The sequence below is a fragment of the Saccopteryx bilineata genome, chromosome 11, assembly GCF_036850765.1.
Source record: "Saccopteryx bilineata isolate mSacBil1 chromosome 11, mSacBil1_pri_phased_curated, whole genome shotgun sequence".
Lineage (NCBI taxonomy): Eukaryota > Metazoa > Chordata > Mammalia > Chiroptera > Emballonuridae > Saccopteryx > Saccopteryx bilineata.
Window position 1 is genome coordinate 81,196,493 of NC_089500.1, and position 15,631 is coordinate 81,212,123.

The 15,631-nt window shown below is 47.5% G+C and overlaps 2 protein-coding genes across 5 annotated transcripts; one reads left to right on the plus strand and one right to left on the minus strand.

Annotated features, from left to right (window-relative positions):
* Window positions 1-420: 420 nt before the first annotated feature.
* On the minus strand, window positions 421-12,243 carry LOC136315450 (histone H2B type 1-K-like). Of its 4 annotated transcripts, XM_066247070.1 has the most exons (3): window positions 4,503-4,872; window positions 1,610-1,816; window positions 421-867 (listed from the first exon to the last, which is right to left on the minus strand). In XM_066247070.1, the coding sequence occupies exons 1-3, from the start codon at window positions 4,693-4,695 to the stop codon at window positions 833-835; spliced, it is 435 nt and encodes a 144-aa protein (XP_066103167.1). In that variant the 5' UTR covers window positions 4,696-4,872; the 3' UTR covers window positions 421-832. The 4 variants fall into 4 exon arrangements, with proteins under 4 accessions (XP_066103167.1, XP_066103168.1, XP_066103170.1 ...); XM_066247071.1 differs by lacking the exon at window positions 4,503-4,872 and adding an exon at window positions 11,705-12,243 and having other exon boundaries at window positions 421-1,816; XM_066247073.1 differs by lacking the exons at window positions 421-867; window positions 1,610-1,816 and adding an exon at window positions 11,705-12,243 and having other exon boundaries at window positions 4,545-4,583.
* A 264-nt stretch (window positions 12,244-12,507) lies between these two features.
* LOC136315458 (histone H2A type 1-H) lies at window positions 12,508-12,960 on the plus strand. Its single transcript, XM_066247084.1, has one exon. The coding sequence runs from the start codon at window positions 12,510-12,512 to the stop codon at window positions 12,894-12,896; it is 387 nt and encodes a 128-aa protein (XP_066103181.1). The 5' UTR covers window positions 12,508-12,509; the 3' UTR covers window positions 12,897-12,960.
* Window positions 12,961-15,631: the final 2,671 nt, after the last annotated feature.

Below are 15,631 nucleotides of genomic sequence, written 5' to 3' on the forward strand. Positions count from 1 at the left end.
TTTCTTATTGTAAGGCAGGGGTCCCCAAACTACGGCCCACGGGCCGCATGCGGCCCCCTGAGGCCATTTATCTGGCCACCGCCACACTTCCAGAAGGGGCACCTCTCTCATTGGTGGTCAGTGAGAGGAGCATAGTTCCCATTGAATACTGGTCAGTTTGTTGATTTAAATTTACTTGTTCTTTATTTTAAATATTGTATTTGTTCCCATTTTGTTTTTTTACTTTAAAATAAGATTTGTGCAGTGTACATAGGGATTTGTTCATAGTTTTTTTTATGGTCTGGACCTCCGACGGTCTGAGGGACAGTGAACTGGCCCCCTGTGTAAAAAGTTTGGGGACCCCTGTTGTAAGGTATTCTCCGCCAAGAAAGAAGGGGGCCAAGAAAGAAGGGGCGTAGGCACCAAGTGTGGACTAGCAAAAGCTTTATTCAGAGCGCATCCCGGACAAAGTTCTCCAGATGGGCCAGAGAAGTTGCGCAGCCTCCCCCACCTGGGGGGGTGGGTAGTTTATAGCGTCAGTATGGTGGTGGCAGGTTGATATGACGTGGCGAAATTTCATTGGCTGACAGACAGTCGTTCCTTTTCAACGCGCTCCTGGGCTGTTTCTTTTGGTGGGCATGGGTGTGGGCGGTTCCAGCCAAAGTCTCCCAACCTGGTTCTTCATGGGACCTTCCCCCATTGCCAACCGACCTCACATTCTGACCTTTTATGTTAGATAGGGGTGCCACTACTCGTCTGGCTACTTCCTGTTAGTTAGTGGTGTCGTGGGGGACGGAGGTCGGAAGGAGGTGGCTCTGAGGGGAGTCACGTACATGGGTGTAGGAACATCTGGTTAACTGTGACTCGAGAAACCTCGTGGATGCGGCCCTGTAAGAATTTAAGAAAAAGAGCCAACATGAGTAATATGCTGATAATTAGAAGAGGACTTAGGATAGGGGCAGCCCAGGTGAGGATGGGTGGCTGCCACCAGGAGTTAAGCGGATTGTAGGAAGAGAGATCCTTGCGCAGTTTCTCTTGCAGACAGTTGAGGACATTGATGTTTTCTTCCATCGGGCCAGTCTCATTGATACAGTAACAGCATTGCTCTCTTCTTTAATTTACTCTGGAGGCAGGTTTCCGGTGGGAGGGACAGGAGTTACAGGAGGATCTGCAGGGCCCAACCTTTTGGTAAGCCGAAGATGGGTGGGGCCCAGTGGTTCCAACTGCCAGTGGTCCGTATGGGGTCCCGTCCACCTGGGCTGTAGGGAGCCAGGCTGGAGCTCCCTCAGAAGAACCCTGTCTCCTGGCTGGAGGGGGACTGCTGGGTGCGCTTCATCTGGACCCCCTATGGGAGGAAGGGTCCAGTCTGCGTGTTCCCTGAGAAGATGGCGGAGTAAAGACAGAAAGGGGAGGTATGTGGCAAGAGGAGGGGTGTTGACAGGTAAGTTGTGATTGATTACGAATGGTCCACCATAAACCAGCACAAAGGGGCTGAGTCCAGTGGGGTTTCGCGGGGTTGCTCTGATTCTGGTGAGTGCCAGGCGGAGGAGGTTTGGCCAAGAGAGTCTGGTCTTGATGGAAAGTTTAGTTAGCTGACCCTTCAGGATTCCACGGGCCCTTTCCACCTTACCCGACGATTGAGGATGATAGGGTATGTGGAGCTTCCAGGTGATGTTGAGAGAGGTGGAGACCTGCTGGACTATTTGGGCAGTGAAGGCCGGGCCGTTGTCTGACAGGATGGTAGTCGGCAGTCCAAACTGCGGGATGATGTCTTCAACGAGGATGGAGACAACGGTGTCTGCTGTTTCTCGAGGGGCGGCAAAGGCTTCTATCCACCCTGAAATGTATCAACAAAAGTTAAGAGATAACGGAGTTTTTTGTGAGGGGATGTATGAGTGAAGTCAATCTGCCAATCCTGGCCTGGCTCGTGCCCCCTCAGTTGATGAGTGGGGAAGCGAGGTCGGAGTCCCCCCTGCGTAGAGGCTCTGGAACAGACAGTGCGTGCTGAGTGCACCTTTTCGATAGTCTGCTGGAGGCCTGGGGAGAAAAAGAGTGCAAGAACTGAGAGCTTTTGTCCCTATGTGTAAGGAACAGTGGATATCAGAAAGGAGAGTTTCAGCCTGTCCTTTTGGTAAGGCAATTCGATCTCCGAGAAATATTCATCCTTCATTGCACATGTCTCCACCTTTAATGAGGAAGGCCTGTTCTTCCTCAGGAGTGTTGGAAGGTTTCAAGGAGGTAGAGAGAAACATGAGAGGAGTGGGGGAGGCTTCCAGGGTGAGATTTCGAGTCGCCGCGTCGGCCCGAGCATTTCCCAAGGCCACCGGGTCCTGAGAGGTTTGATGGCCCTTACAATGTACCACAGCCACCTCAGTGGGTAGCTGTAATGCCTGTAAAAGTTTAGAAATGAGGGTAGCATTGATTATGGGGGAGTCCTCAGTAGTGAGGAAGCCCCCTTTCCTTCTAGAGGGCAGAGTGGCTGTGGGTGATAAGAAAAGCATATTTAGAGTCAGTATATATGGTTACACATTTTCCCTGGGCCAGAGTGAGTGCCCGCGTGAGAGCAATCAGCTCTGCTTTCTGGGAGGTGGTGCCTTCTGGCAGCTGTTGGGCTTCTAGGGTGGGAGGAGGTGGTGACCACCGCATAGGCCACCCATCGTCATTCACCAGGTCCCTGTACAGAGCTCCCATCTACAAAGAGTAATAGATCTGGATCTTTTAAAGAAAAATCTGATCATCCACCTCGGGGTCTATTGAGGAAATCTATTAGCTCTGTGCAAGCGTGGGAGGGTTTCCGAAGGGTCGTTGGAGCTGGCAGTAGAGTGGCTCGGTTGAGTCAGGGAGCGGGCAAAAGAGTGACTGAAGGGTTTTTGATGAACAGGAGGTGAAATTCTTATAAGTGGGAAGGACCCAATAGAGAAAGAGATTTGTGCAAAAGGAGGTCAGTGAGCCTGTGGGAGGAGAAGACAGTGATGGGTTGGGAAAGGGTGAGCTTAGTAGCCTCCTTGGTGAGTTCAGCTGCAGCGCCCAGTGCCCAAAAGCAGGGCTGCCAGCCTTTGACGGTGGTGTCCAATTGTTTAGAGAGGTATGAGTGGTATGTAGGCCCCACAGGTTGAGTTAATACACCAACAGCATTGCCGTGTTTTTCGTCAGTAAAAAGGTGGAAGGGGTGTTTGGGGTCAGGTAAAGCGAAAAGGGGAGAGGAGATGAGGGCATCTTGAAGGGTAGAGAAAGCCCTTTTGATGACATTGGGGGATGTGAGAGTTCCTGTGGGAGTCTCTTTTGCAGCTTCATAGAGGGGTTTGGCTAAGAGAGCAAAATTGGGAACCCAGTGTTGAAAGAAGCCTATTAGACCAAGGAAAGAAAGAATTTGATCCTCGGTGGTAGGTGGCTGGAGACTGCAGAGGGGCTGAGTTCATTCTAGAGTGAGACCTTGGCTAGTGGGGGGTAAGGCGATGCCCAGATAGACTACGGATTGAGAGTGAGGTTGAGCCTTAGTAGAGGAGACACGATACCCCTTCATGGTGAGGAAGTTAGAAGGGTGGCGGTATGTTTCCTCGAAGCAGTCAGGGAGGGGCTGCAGAGGAGTAGGTCATCTACATATTGCAAGAGGGTACTTGTCTTGAGATTGCATGCAGCCAGATCTCGAGCTAGCGCCTGCCCAAACAGGTGTGGGCTGTCCCTGAACCCCTGGGGTAGGACAGTCCACGTAAGCTTGGGCTGCATTAGTGTTCGGGTCAGTCCAAGTAAAGGCAAACAGAAAGTAAGAGTTGGGGTGCAGAGGAATGGTAAAGAAGGTATCCTTGAGGTCCAGGACCATGAAGTGAGTGGTGTTTGAGGGAATGTGTGACAATAATGTGTAGGGATTAGGGACTACTGGATGGAGGGGAACTACCGCCTCATTGATTAGACGTAAGTCTTGTATGAGGTGGTAAGCCCCTGAAGGTTTTTGAACAGGAAGGATGGGGTGTTGCAGGAAAGAGTCCGTGGGATGAGTAAGCCTTGGTTCAAGAAGCGGATAATTGTTGGTTTAAGGCCGTGGCGGTGATTTGCTGAAATAGAGAATTGGAGTCTAGATGGGAATTGGGAAGGATTCTTTAAGTGGATGTGAACAAGTGGGTGGTGGGCAGCTACCACTGGGGTAGAAGTGTCCTAGACTTGAGGGTTGACAATATCTGGTGGAATAGGGGGTGTGATCAGGTTAGGGTGATCTGTGGTAGTGGAAGAGCCTTCAGCCAGGAGTGGTAGAAGTAAGTGGGAAGATGCTGTCAGCTGGATAGTGGCTCTGAGACTTTGTAGAATGTCCCAACCCAAGAGGGGTACAGGGCATGATGGCATGACTAAGAAGGAGTGCAGAAAGGGGAGTCCGTCCAAACTATATGTCAGGGGTGGCGTGCGAAGGGAAAGAGAAGGGGTCCCATCCACTCCCATAACCAAGACCTGTGAGGGAACTAGAGGTCCAGAGTGTGATGGCAAAACAGAGAAGGTAGCCCCCGTGTCCACAAGAAATGAGATGGACTTACCCGCTACCTGCAGCATTACCCTGGGCTTGGCGAGGGTGATGGGGGTCTCTGAGTCCAGGCCGCGCCAGTCGTCCATGAGGCCTAGGAGTTCAAGGGATGGGCCCGCCTGGCTGGCTTGTTCTTTGCATAGAGGCACCAAGGAAGAGCCTGTTGCCCAATAGGGGCAATGGTTCTGCCAGTGACCGGGCTGCATGCAGTCAGGGCAGGGCTTAGTAGGAGGCCTCAGGTACGAACACTGCCGGGTCCAGTGACCCCCTTTGCCACATTTAAAGCAAGCTCCTGGCAGGGTTCCTCTTTGCTGCCTAGACTTGGGTCGGGCACCTCCTATATCTTGCCCCTGTTGCTCTGCCCACCTCAGGGCTGCCACAAGAGCCTGGGTTTGGAGCATTACCTACTGCTGCATGCGGGCCTGGCGAGCAGCCTCGGCCTTTTCCTTCCGACCATTAAAAACTTTAAATGCCATGTTCATCAGGTCTCGGATAGGGGTTTGGGGCCTGAGAACAAGAGGAGGGGGACTCTTGGGGAGCCCAGCACCCAGATCCAGCCAGAAACGCTGGAGCCAGAGGCAGGACAGGGCCAGGTCTTCCTGCAAGAAGACCAGGGCTGGGCCGTGGGGTCAGGAGCCCTGCAAACCCACGTGAGGTCAGTGGCCCAAGGAGGGTGGCCTGACAGGGGAGGGGCTTAAGAACACAGAGGAGAAGGGAGGGGTTCCTGGCCGGCAAGGGAGGGGGCTTCCTGGAGGGAAGAGACCTGAGCAGAAGAGGTCCACAAAGGGACCAGAGAGGGGTTCCAAGAGAGGGGTGCCCCCGGGGGTGGGGCAGGAGGGTGGGAGAGTTCCTCAAGGGGGTAGGTGAAGGAGGAAGGAGCAGGAGCGGAGGCTTCTCTGGCTAAAAGGACTTGCGTGTAGAGCAGGCAGCACAGAGATTAGGATGGGAACACATATACTAGAAGCCCTGAATGTAAGGGATCTCGGACCATTTCCCAGTTCTCTGGCAATAGTTGTGTAAATTAATGAGAATGTTAAAACTGAAAGTCCCTTCAGGAGGCCACCTGGTTTGATTATCCAGTGAGTATTGTGGCCCAGCCACATTGGAGAAGATCAGTTTCTTCTTCTTTAAGGAGGGATCAATGCTTGAGAGATTCCGGATAGGCACTCCACGAGTGTTTTTGAGCCAGGTTTAGATTCCTGTGCCTCTGTGGCTGCCCTCAGCCTCGGAGTGATCAGAGATGAGAATTGGCATCCTGCAACTCAACCTCTGGCCACTGGCGGTCAGGTAGAGTGGGAGTGTCCAGGATGTCTCCACGGGCACACACGCACTCGGAACAGATAGGAGGTCCTGACGCAGCTACAATTACAGACAGGGAATCTCGGAGGCAGAAAGAACTGAGGGGACCATGTGCCGAAGTGGGTGGGAGGTCGGAGGTCCTGTTCCTCCTCAGAAGGGAAGGGGGAGAGGAGCAGCCCCAGCGAGCTTCAAGTTTCTCCCTGGTTTTGGCACCAAATGTAAGGTATTCTCCGCCAAGGAAGAAAGAAGGGCATAGGCACCAGGTGTGGACTAGCAAAAGCTTTACTCAGAGCGCCTCTTGGGCGAAGTCGCACACCCTCCCCCATGGGGGGTTGGTGGTGGTCATTTATAGCATTGGTATGGTGGTGGGTTGATGTGACATGGCGAAATTTCATTGGCTGACAGGCAGTCATTCTTTTTCAACGTGCTCCTGGGCCGTTTCTTTTGGCAGGCATGGATGTAGGTGGTTCCAGCCAAAGTCCCCAGACCTGGTTCTTCACATGACCTTCCCCCATTGCCAACTGACCTCACACTTATCTCACTTATAATTAATCTAGATTAATTTATGCCATTGCTGATCAGCCTTGGGAATTGATTTCAGCTAATTCAAATCAGGATATCACTTTATTGTTTTTCTTTGGAATTTATAGCTGGTATCTACAATAGTTTATATGGCTTGCCCCAAATATATATATATCTTTATTATATGCGGCTTAAGTGTCTGTCGCCGATAGCTTATTGGTTGCTTGTGTAACTGTACTAGCCAATGGGGTGAAGTTGCCATGGCATTCAAATAGTCCCGCCTTCTGGCATGCCACCTCACAAATTGAAGTTAAAGATTGGAGCAATTATTATGCTGTTAAGAAATCTTAACACCAGAAGGGGTCTTTGCAATGGTACAAGACTAGAGGTTCTCCAATTGAAAAATAATGTCATAATAGCTAAGTCTTTGGCTCCTCTAAAGGTGAAATACATGTCATTCCAAGAATTGATTTGGCTCCATCTCAAACAAGGTTGCCGTTTCAATTGAGACGTAGACAATTTCTTGTAAAACTTGCCTTTGCTATGACCATCAATAGTCTTAGGGCCAAACGCTTAAGCGTGTTGGCATTTTTTTACCTGAGCCTGCATTTGGACACGGTCAACTTGATGTTGCCTGTTCAAGAGTTCGTGAAAGAACGGATGTAAAATTAAAAATAATTGATGGTCCTCTGCAAGGCAAGCTTAGAATGATGGAAAGATCTACACAAGAAATGTGTACAAAGAGATCTTTGACATGTGAATTAACATTTTATTATTTAAATCACCTTTATTTATTGAGCTAGCAGTGGCTCTTAAGAAATGTACCGCCAGTGGTTTCCTTCATTGCACTCTACTTTAAGCAATTAAGCAAGTAGAAGGGGGAAACCCCGTGGGGCAGTAAGCAAAGGGGCGTCCTCGCCGCCTGCCCTGGGTAATTCAGTTTGAATTAGCAGACACCTTTGCACAAATCATTTTAATTACAATTTATAATATCTAGAACAGCGGTCATTTCGTATGACTGCTGGGCTTTCTAGTGTGTGTGTGTGTGTGTGTGTGTGTGTGTGTGTGTATTGTATTTTTCTGAAGCTGGAAATGGGGGGACAGTCAGACAGACTCCCGCATGAGCCCGACCGTGATCCACCCGGCATGCTCACCAGGGGGCGATGCTCTGCCCAGCTGGGATGTCGCTCTGTTGCAACCAGAGCCATTCTAGCGCCTGAGGCAGAGGCCACAGAGCCATCCTCAGTGCCCAAGCCAACTTTGCTCTGATGGAGCCTTGGCTGCGGGAGGGGAAGAGAGAGACAGAGAGGAAGGAGAGGGGGAGGGGTGGAGAAGCAGATGGGCGCTTCTCCTGTGTGCCCTGGTCGGGAATCGAACCCGGGACTCCCACACGCCAGGCCGACGCTCTACCACTGAGCCAACTGGCCAGGGCCAAATAATTTTTTGTCAATAAATTTTACCTAAAGGACAACCTATAGAACAGAAAGATTAGAGCATAGAAACAGATGAGAAAATCTGATCTTAAAGTTTTGTCACTTGAGGAAACTGATGTTCTTTCTGCTCTGTGCTGGCCAGCTGGGTGTCTGGATACTTCAATGAACCTGTGATTCTCTTGATGGTCTGTGAAATGGAAACAACAAGGTCCCAGTTATTTTAAGACTTTATGAGATGATGTACACTAATTCCAAACATGTTCTTGGGACCTGGATGAGGTGCACATGTAAAAGTTACCATGAAAGATGTATCATATAACTTTATTTTCTTTCCACAAAATAAGTAATTATTGCCCTGGCCGGTTGGCTCAGCGGTAGAGCATCGGCCTGGCGTGCGGGGGACCTGGGTTTGATTTCCGGCCAGGGCACACAAGGGAAGCGCCCATTTGCTTCTCCACCCCCCCCCCCTCCTTCCTGTCTCTCTCTTCCTCTCCCGCAGCCTGGAGCAAAGATGGCCTGGGCGCTGGGGATGGCTCCTTGGCCTCTGCCCCAGGCGCTGGAGTGGCTCTGGTCGCGGCAGAGCGACGCCCCGGAGGGGCAGAGCATCGCCCCCTGGTGGGCAGAGCATCGCCCCTGGTGGGCGTGCCGGGTGGATCCCGGTCCGGCGAATGCGGGAGTCTGTCTGACTGTCTCTCCCCGTTTCCAGCTTCAGAAAAAAAAAAAAAAAAAAAAAGTAATTATTGAAAAGTTTGAGAAATAAAAATAAGTATGACTATAAATGTTTTTATCACAATGTAAGCTTCTTAGGTTACATATTTTTATATTTCATGAGTTAGGCATAAGAGTGTCTCAATTAAATAATATATTAATTAAACCAATATTTTCCTAGAGCTGTACAAAGTACCATGGAAATTCTTGTAATGTAGTATGTGAACTTGAAAATTATGGTAAAATAGTATGTGAACTTTGGTGTTTAAAATACTGAAATGAAATAGTGAATATTTCATTCTCTTTTCTGTGTTCCTCAAATCATTCTGATTAAGTAACTGGTAGTGTCCATTTGGTACTGGCAGGTCATTCATCTCCGCTAACATTTCTAACTCCACCCACCCTGCCACTTTTCAACTTTATAACAAAAGCCTCACGCTCAATGTGATAAGGAGTTAAGAGCAGATAATTGGAATTTATTAATATTTTTGAAATATTGTTCCATAGTTTCTTTCTGTTTATGGTCAGAGGTAGAAATTTTCCACTAGGGTAGTGATGTAAAGTTGTCTTTTAAAATACTATTGTCAAAGCCAGGTAGCGCAGTGGATAGAGCATTGGACTGGGACACTGAGGTCCCAGGCTCGACACCCTGAAGTCTGAGGCTTGAGGGTGGGCTCAACAACTTGAGCTCAGGGTCGTTGGCTTGAGTGTAAGGTCAGTGTATTGAGCAAGGGGTCACTAACTCTGCTGGACCCCCCCCCCCCACCTCCAGGTCAAGGCACATATGAAAAAGCAATCAATGAACTAAGAGGCCTCAATGAAGAATTGCTGCTTCTCACGTCTCTCCTTTCCTGTCTGTCTGTCTGTCTCTCTCTAAAAAAAATAAAATACTATTTCTTAAAGTCTATTTAAGCAAAAAATTAACTAAATAATAGTTGAGATTATATCCAGATACAGAGAAAAGAATAAAATTTGTGAAAGTGAAACTGAATGAAGTTTGAACAATATTGAATATATGCAATGTCATGGAATGGTCAATTACAGTATCATACTATTGCTATATTTCTATATAAGTTATATATAGATATATATATGTTTGTTATATATGTACATATTTAAATAATATATTATACAAAACATATTATAATTAATGTTAAATATAGTTGAATATAATTAATTTTATATTAAATTCTGTAGAAATTTGGAGGGAGTCGATATTATTCTGGAATGTGATAATCTGGGAAAGTTTCTTGAAAGTGGTACAAGGTTTGAGCTTGAAAGAAAAGATTTTTAGTTGGAGACCCTGGCTGATTAGCTCAGTCAGTTAGAGCTTCTTCCTGATATGCTAAAGGTGCAGATTTGATCCTCAGTCAGGGCACATATAGGAAACAACTAATGAATGCACAGCTAAGTGGGTCAACAAAGAATGCTTATCTCTCTCTCTTCCTTTCTCTCTCTATAAAAACCAATCAATAAAAAAAAGTTTAAAGATTTTAGTTGGTATATTATTAACTGAATACCTTGTATAATGCAATAGTCCAAAATCCAGCAGTTTAAAGTAGCAAACACTTATTGCCTCAGAGTTTCTGAGAATCAGGAATCTGGGAGCAGCTTGTCTGGCTGGTTCTGATTCAGGATCTCTAGTGAGGTTGCAGTCAAGGACTTGTCATCTAAAGCTCGACTGGGACTGGAGCTTCCAAGGTCTGAGAAGAGGGTTCCTTGTAATGTTGTTGGCTGGGGCCTCAGGTCCTCACCGTGTGAGTGTCTGAAGGGTCACTCATACCTAAGGGCTAGCTAGCTTCCTGCTTGTGGAGCAGGTGACCTGAGAGTGGGAGTGATCACGGTGAAAGTCTCTCATCTAACTTTGGAAGTGACTTACAATCACTTCTGTGACATCCTTTCGACCAACTCTGCTACACAGTGGGAAGGGCTCCACAATGGAGTAATTTCAGAAGGTGGGTGCCTGGGTGCTATCAAGAGGCTGTTTCCTACAGTTCAAACCTCCCAGTCACCAGCACCACCTGGGAGATTCCAACTATCCCTGATGCCAGGGCCCCTCTGATCAATTAAATACAAATCTCTGGGATTTGGGTAGGAAGTGATTGTTTTTTTCAAAATTGCACCAGCAATTCTTATGCACAGTTAAAGCTACAAATCACTGGGTGCAAATATAAGAAACGGGACATAAAACTGATCAAGCGACACTGGCCATTTTATTATTCCACTGTGTGGATCATGGAGAACAGCCATCAGGTTCATTTTATCTTTGTGCTGCATTATAACAATACTATATGTAACACTGATTGATGGAGTAAAGAAATGGACTAATAATAAGCCCCATAAATATTCCACTCATGTTCCCAGCCGTCTTCTCCCGGCCTTTGTCTGCAATTTTGGTTTAACTGTCCTTTGCTCGCTGAGCTCATTAATTTCAGTTCAAATCTTGTGCTATTTATTTCTACGAGTCTAGGGCCTCCTGTTATTTTGTTGTTGTTTTAGTGGAAAAAGACTGATAAATAGCTAGAAAATCAGTAAAGATGTTGGGAATTAAAATCTCATCTGATGGTCTGTAAAATGCTAGGGACTTTTATTTCCATCCCTGGAAGAGCTGAGTCAGCTCTGAAATGCCTTCCTACACACTGGGGACCCGCTCGCCCGTGGGGAAAAAAGGTCTTGTCACTCTCCACCGTTCAAAAAGATTAACTTTCACTTAGAAGCATGTGGTTGAGCGGTGGTCATCCGTAGATGGTTGAGTTGATTTGTTCTGCTTCTAACGTCCTTTCTCCATTATTCTCAACACCCCTAGGTTATTTTGTGCAAATGTGGGCAGTGAGTTAGCCAGAAGGCACATACCACTGATGTTACGAAATAAGCGAAAGGGAACGCGACATGGGGAGTCCCTTTAAATCAATTTGTCAGTCATACAGTATGGGGAGCAGTGGTGAAAACTAGCTTTCCAGTAAAAGAAATGAACGTTAAGCCAATAAGATTCTAAAGAGTAATTTTTTTCACCCTAAAGAGCACCTGAAGTTTCTTGCGCACTGACAAATTTTCTCAACGAGGTATTGTCAGCAGCAAAATGATCCTAGGATGTTAAATAGAATCAGCACATTAAGAAATTACTGTTGGTTGTCTGATGATAAAAATGTATATATATATAAGTTATCAGCAATCTTAACACAGTGCCCAATGGGACTTTGGCTTTAAGCAAGAATTCTCCAAAGGGTTCAGATGAAAAACTGCCTTTGCTTACCTCGTAAGCAGGATAGCGTGAGTGCCAGTTCTCTCCGGAAATCATTAATGGCTCTGAAAAGAGCCTTTGGGTGTGAATGAGTGATCAGTCGCTATACAGTGCGCTCACTTGGCGCTGGTGTACTTGGTGACGGCCTTGGTGCCCTCGGACACGGCGTGCTTGGCCAGCTCCCCGGGCAGCAGCAGGCGCACGGCGGTCTGGATCTCCCGGGACGTGATGGTTGAGCGCTTGTTGTAATGCGCCAGGCGCGACGCCTCGCCCGCGATTCGCTCGAAGATGTCGTTGACGAACGAGTTCATGATGCCCATGGCCTTGGACGAGATGCCGGTGTCGGGGTGCACCTGCTTCAGCACCTTGTACACGTAAACCGCGTAGCTTTCCTTGCGGCTGCGCTTGCGCTTCTTGCCGTCCTTCTTCTGCACCTTGGTCACCGCCTTCTTGGAGCCCTTCTTCGGGGCGGGCGCGGACTTGGCGGGCTCGGGCATGGTCGGGAGGAACCGCAGAGCAAGCAGAGACGCCACAGGAGGAATGAGTGTTAGTCTGCAAATGTCTTCTCGGTTCACAGCCTCTTATACAGGCGGCGAGTAAAATCCTGTGTCACTGGTGGCGACTTCAGGAAACGTCACAGAAATGTTGCCCAATCAAAAGAAGGGTATTTCAGAACCAGGATCCCATTGGTTCAAGTGAGAGGTCTGTAACTTTCCGCCAATAGAACAGCTTCACTTTAGCGCCCAAGAAGGACTATAAAAAGGACGACTCTCAGTGACTCAACTCAGAGGGTAGAGAGGGTGCAATTCTATTCACTATGTCTGGACGTGGAAAGCAGGGCGGGAAGGCGCGAGCCAAGGCCAAGACCCGGTCCTCGCGGGCCGGCCTGCAGTTCCCCGTGGGCCGCGTGCACCGCCTGCTCCGCAAGGGCAACTACGCCGAGCGGGTCGGGGCCGGCGCGCCCGTGTACCTGGCGGCGGTGCTGGAGTATCTGACGGCCGAGATCCTGGAGCTGGCCGGCAACGCGGCCCGCGACAACAAGAAGACGCGCATCATCCCGCGCCACCTGCAGCTGGCCATCCGCAACGACGAGGAGCTCAACAAGCTGCTGGGCAAAGTGACCATCGCGCAGGGCGGCGTCCTGCCCAACATCCAGGCCGTGCTGCTGCCCAAGAAGACCGAGAGCCACCACAAGGCCAAGTGAGGACCAAGTTTGAAAACAAACAAAAGGCTCTTTTCAGAGCCATTTCTATAGTCACGAAAAAGGTAGCACAGCTTGTTGCACCCTTAATCACTTTTGCCTTTAAGTTCTTCAGCTCGACTTGCAGTGTATGCTTCCGTCTTCACTGCCTACTTTTACACTTATCAGATTTGGCATTTGGTCGCTTTTGCAAATAAGTAGACATTTGTGTCTTAAACGAACTATATTTCAAAGTTGTAGTGGGTTTAGATCATTAGGTTAACTCAAGATGGTTGCCCAGGTACAGACTGGAAGTAACTGCAGCTTTAAGTGACAGGTTTCACCTCCCAAGTATTTCTAGAGAACATGGGGGTGGTTTGGTATTTGTTTTTTACAAATAATTTGTGTCAGCAGGAAGGTAGCAAGTCTAACTTTTAACATTGTCTTGAAGTGTTTACTATTATCCACTGCACCACAACAGATCAGGCTAGAATGTTTACTAAAAGCATTTGATTAATGAAATTTTCATCTAATAATACTGTGTATTACCACACTGGCATACTAGGTGCCCAGATGTAACAATGATGGTTCTAGATGCCACTAAGTGATAACGAAGAGTAGTGATAATGGAGACCTACAGTTCAAGAAAGATGAGTGAACTCTTCTGAAAAAGCCTGAGGCTGTTTTGAGAAAAGAGAGGTCGAAAGTTCTGGTATGTTCCTCATTTCTATGCTAGCATAGCAAGGGCTTTTTATTCTATGCTTTTTTCTCTATTTCTATGCTGGCATAGCAAGGCCTTGGCAAGGATCGGAACATTTATGCCACCTACCAGTTTGTTATTTTAAGAACTGCAGGCACAAAGACTCTTCTGTTTTTTGGACAAAAGGGTGCTACATGCTGAACCCGACATACTCAGGGGAAGCCTGCACGGTGGCCTTGCAGACTCAGAGACCTAACGTAACCACACAGGATGGTCTGAAATGAAAACTTTCTAACTAAAAGTAGTTCACTGTGGGTTGTCATGCCCTAGGGAGGTCGTTTTCTCTAACAAAGCTCAATATTTACCTTAATCTAGCCTGTCGTCTTTTGCATCTACAATAAAGTACCTGAAAACAGGCCAGGTAATCTTTTCCTGCCCCCCTCAGGGCAGGCATCCCATCAGAGCAGGAACCAACAAACCTCATTGTTGTTACCATGTTAATAACTATTAATTATCTTGTTCCTACTTATGTGAAAGAAGTTTCAGTATATCCAATCCCAGAGATGGCCCCCTATTGCTTCCTCCTGCCTCCCTAATCTACGTATTACCAATCAATTTCACGTAGCCCCCTTAGTACCCCCCCTTTGATTCTGACATGTAGAATGAGTGGTGAAATTGCCCTTTTCCGGAGCATTTTCTCAATCCGTTGAGATTTTGCTTCCTGGCAATTGTCAAGAGTTTGGCTCAAATAAACTCATTAAAATTTCTTACAGGTTTGGAAGCTCTTTTATGTTGACAGTTTACTCTGTTATTAAATTGTAATTATGCTTTCAACAAATACTTATTTCACCCTCAGATACCCGGTGTTAAGAACGTTAGTAAGACACTGCTTGTTCTAAAGAAACTCAGTCTAAGGCAGGGGTCTCAAACTCGCGGCCCGCGGGCCACATGTGGCCCGCCGAACAATTTTGTGCGACCCGCAGACTAATCCATGAAGTTCAAAATATTTTGGATAAAATTAAGTAAGCCTAGGGGCCTACTTGTATTTTTCATTTCTCTAGCATCCTAGCTAGATATTAGCTTAGTTAACAGCAGTTGTGGTGCGAACTACAGTTTCTGGTCGTTTTGTGACACTGAGTAAACTGCATGTACGATTGTGCTTGTTGTACTGATTTTTTTTTTGTTTTCAACTGCAGTGAGAAAAGTGTTGCGTAACAGTTGCCTTTTGTAGACCTAGTGCGGCCCGCCGAACGGCTGTGATCTTGCTCTGCGGCCCACATGCTGAGACCCCTGGTCTAAATTTGAATTTGAGACCCCTGGTCTAAGGGGTAGGAACACAAAAGCAAAGCACAATGTAGCAGGATAAGTGGTCCCAGGATATTAGAGGAGCTCAGAGGAGGAGTCAGACTTGTGAGAGGTAATGTCTGGCGTGAGGATAAAATGAAACGGAGTTGGAGGGAAGTGTAGAAATTCCAGCACAGAATGAACCTCACCAGCCCCAGGGCTTGTGATTTCTGCAAACAAATGATAGGAAGTTGGCTGTTGGCAGTAAAAGGTTAAAAGAGGTAGGAAGGACCCCGAAGGGGTCTGTGGGCCACTCCTTTACTTTAAATACTTTTGTATAGTAATGACTCCCAAAATTTTTAAAAATATTAATCCCTTTACCTTTTTCATCCAGTCCCCCAACCTCTCCGCTCAGACAACGGTCAGTCTGTCCTCTATCTATGAGTTTGTCTCTATTTAGTTTGTTAGTTTCCACATGGAAGTGAAAACATAGGCCACTTGTCTTTCTCTGGCTGGCCTATTCCACTTAGCTTGAGTTATAGAATGCTTCACAAATTTGTGTGTCATCCTTGCTGGTCTTCTCTGTACCACTCCAAATTTAGTATATGTGTTGCCAAAGCAAGCGCAATGATTTCCAAATCTTGATGTCTGTCCAGACTTGTCTCCCGAGTTCAGACATACATGTTCATCTGCTGCATTCTAAAATTCTTACAGATCTCCAGGAAGCTCGAAATGAGTATCCCAGACTGATCATTTTCTCAGCTTCCCCCGTGAT

Bases quoted from the DNA above. Each gene is read 5' to 3' on its own strand.
- LOC136315450 (XM_066247070.1), bottom strand. From the start codon at position 4,695: ATGCAGCCCGGTCACTGGCAGAACCATTGCCCCTATTGGGCAACAGGC. The intron at 1,817-4,502 runs GTAAGTCCATCT...GATACATTTCAG, and splicing joins GGTAATGCTGCAGGTAGCGG to GGTGGATAGAAGCCTTTGCC. The intron at 868-1,609 runs GTAAGGTGGAAA...AAATTCTTACAG, and splicing joins CTATCATCCTCAATCGTCGG to GGCCGCATCCACGAGGTTTC.
- LOC136315458 (XM_066247084.1), top strand. From the start codon at position 12,510: ATGTCTGGACGTGGAAAGCAGGGCGGGAAGGCGCGAGCCAAGGCCAAG.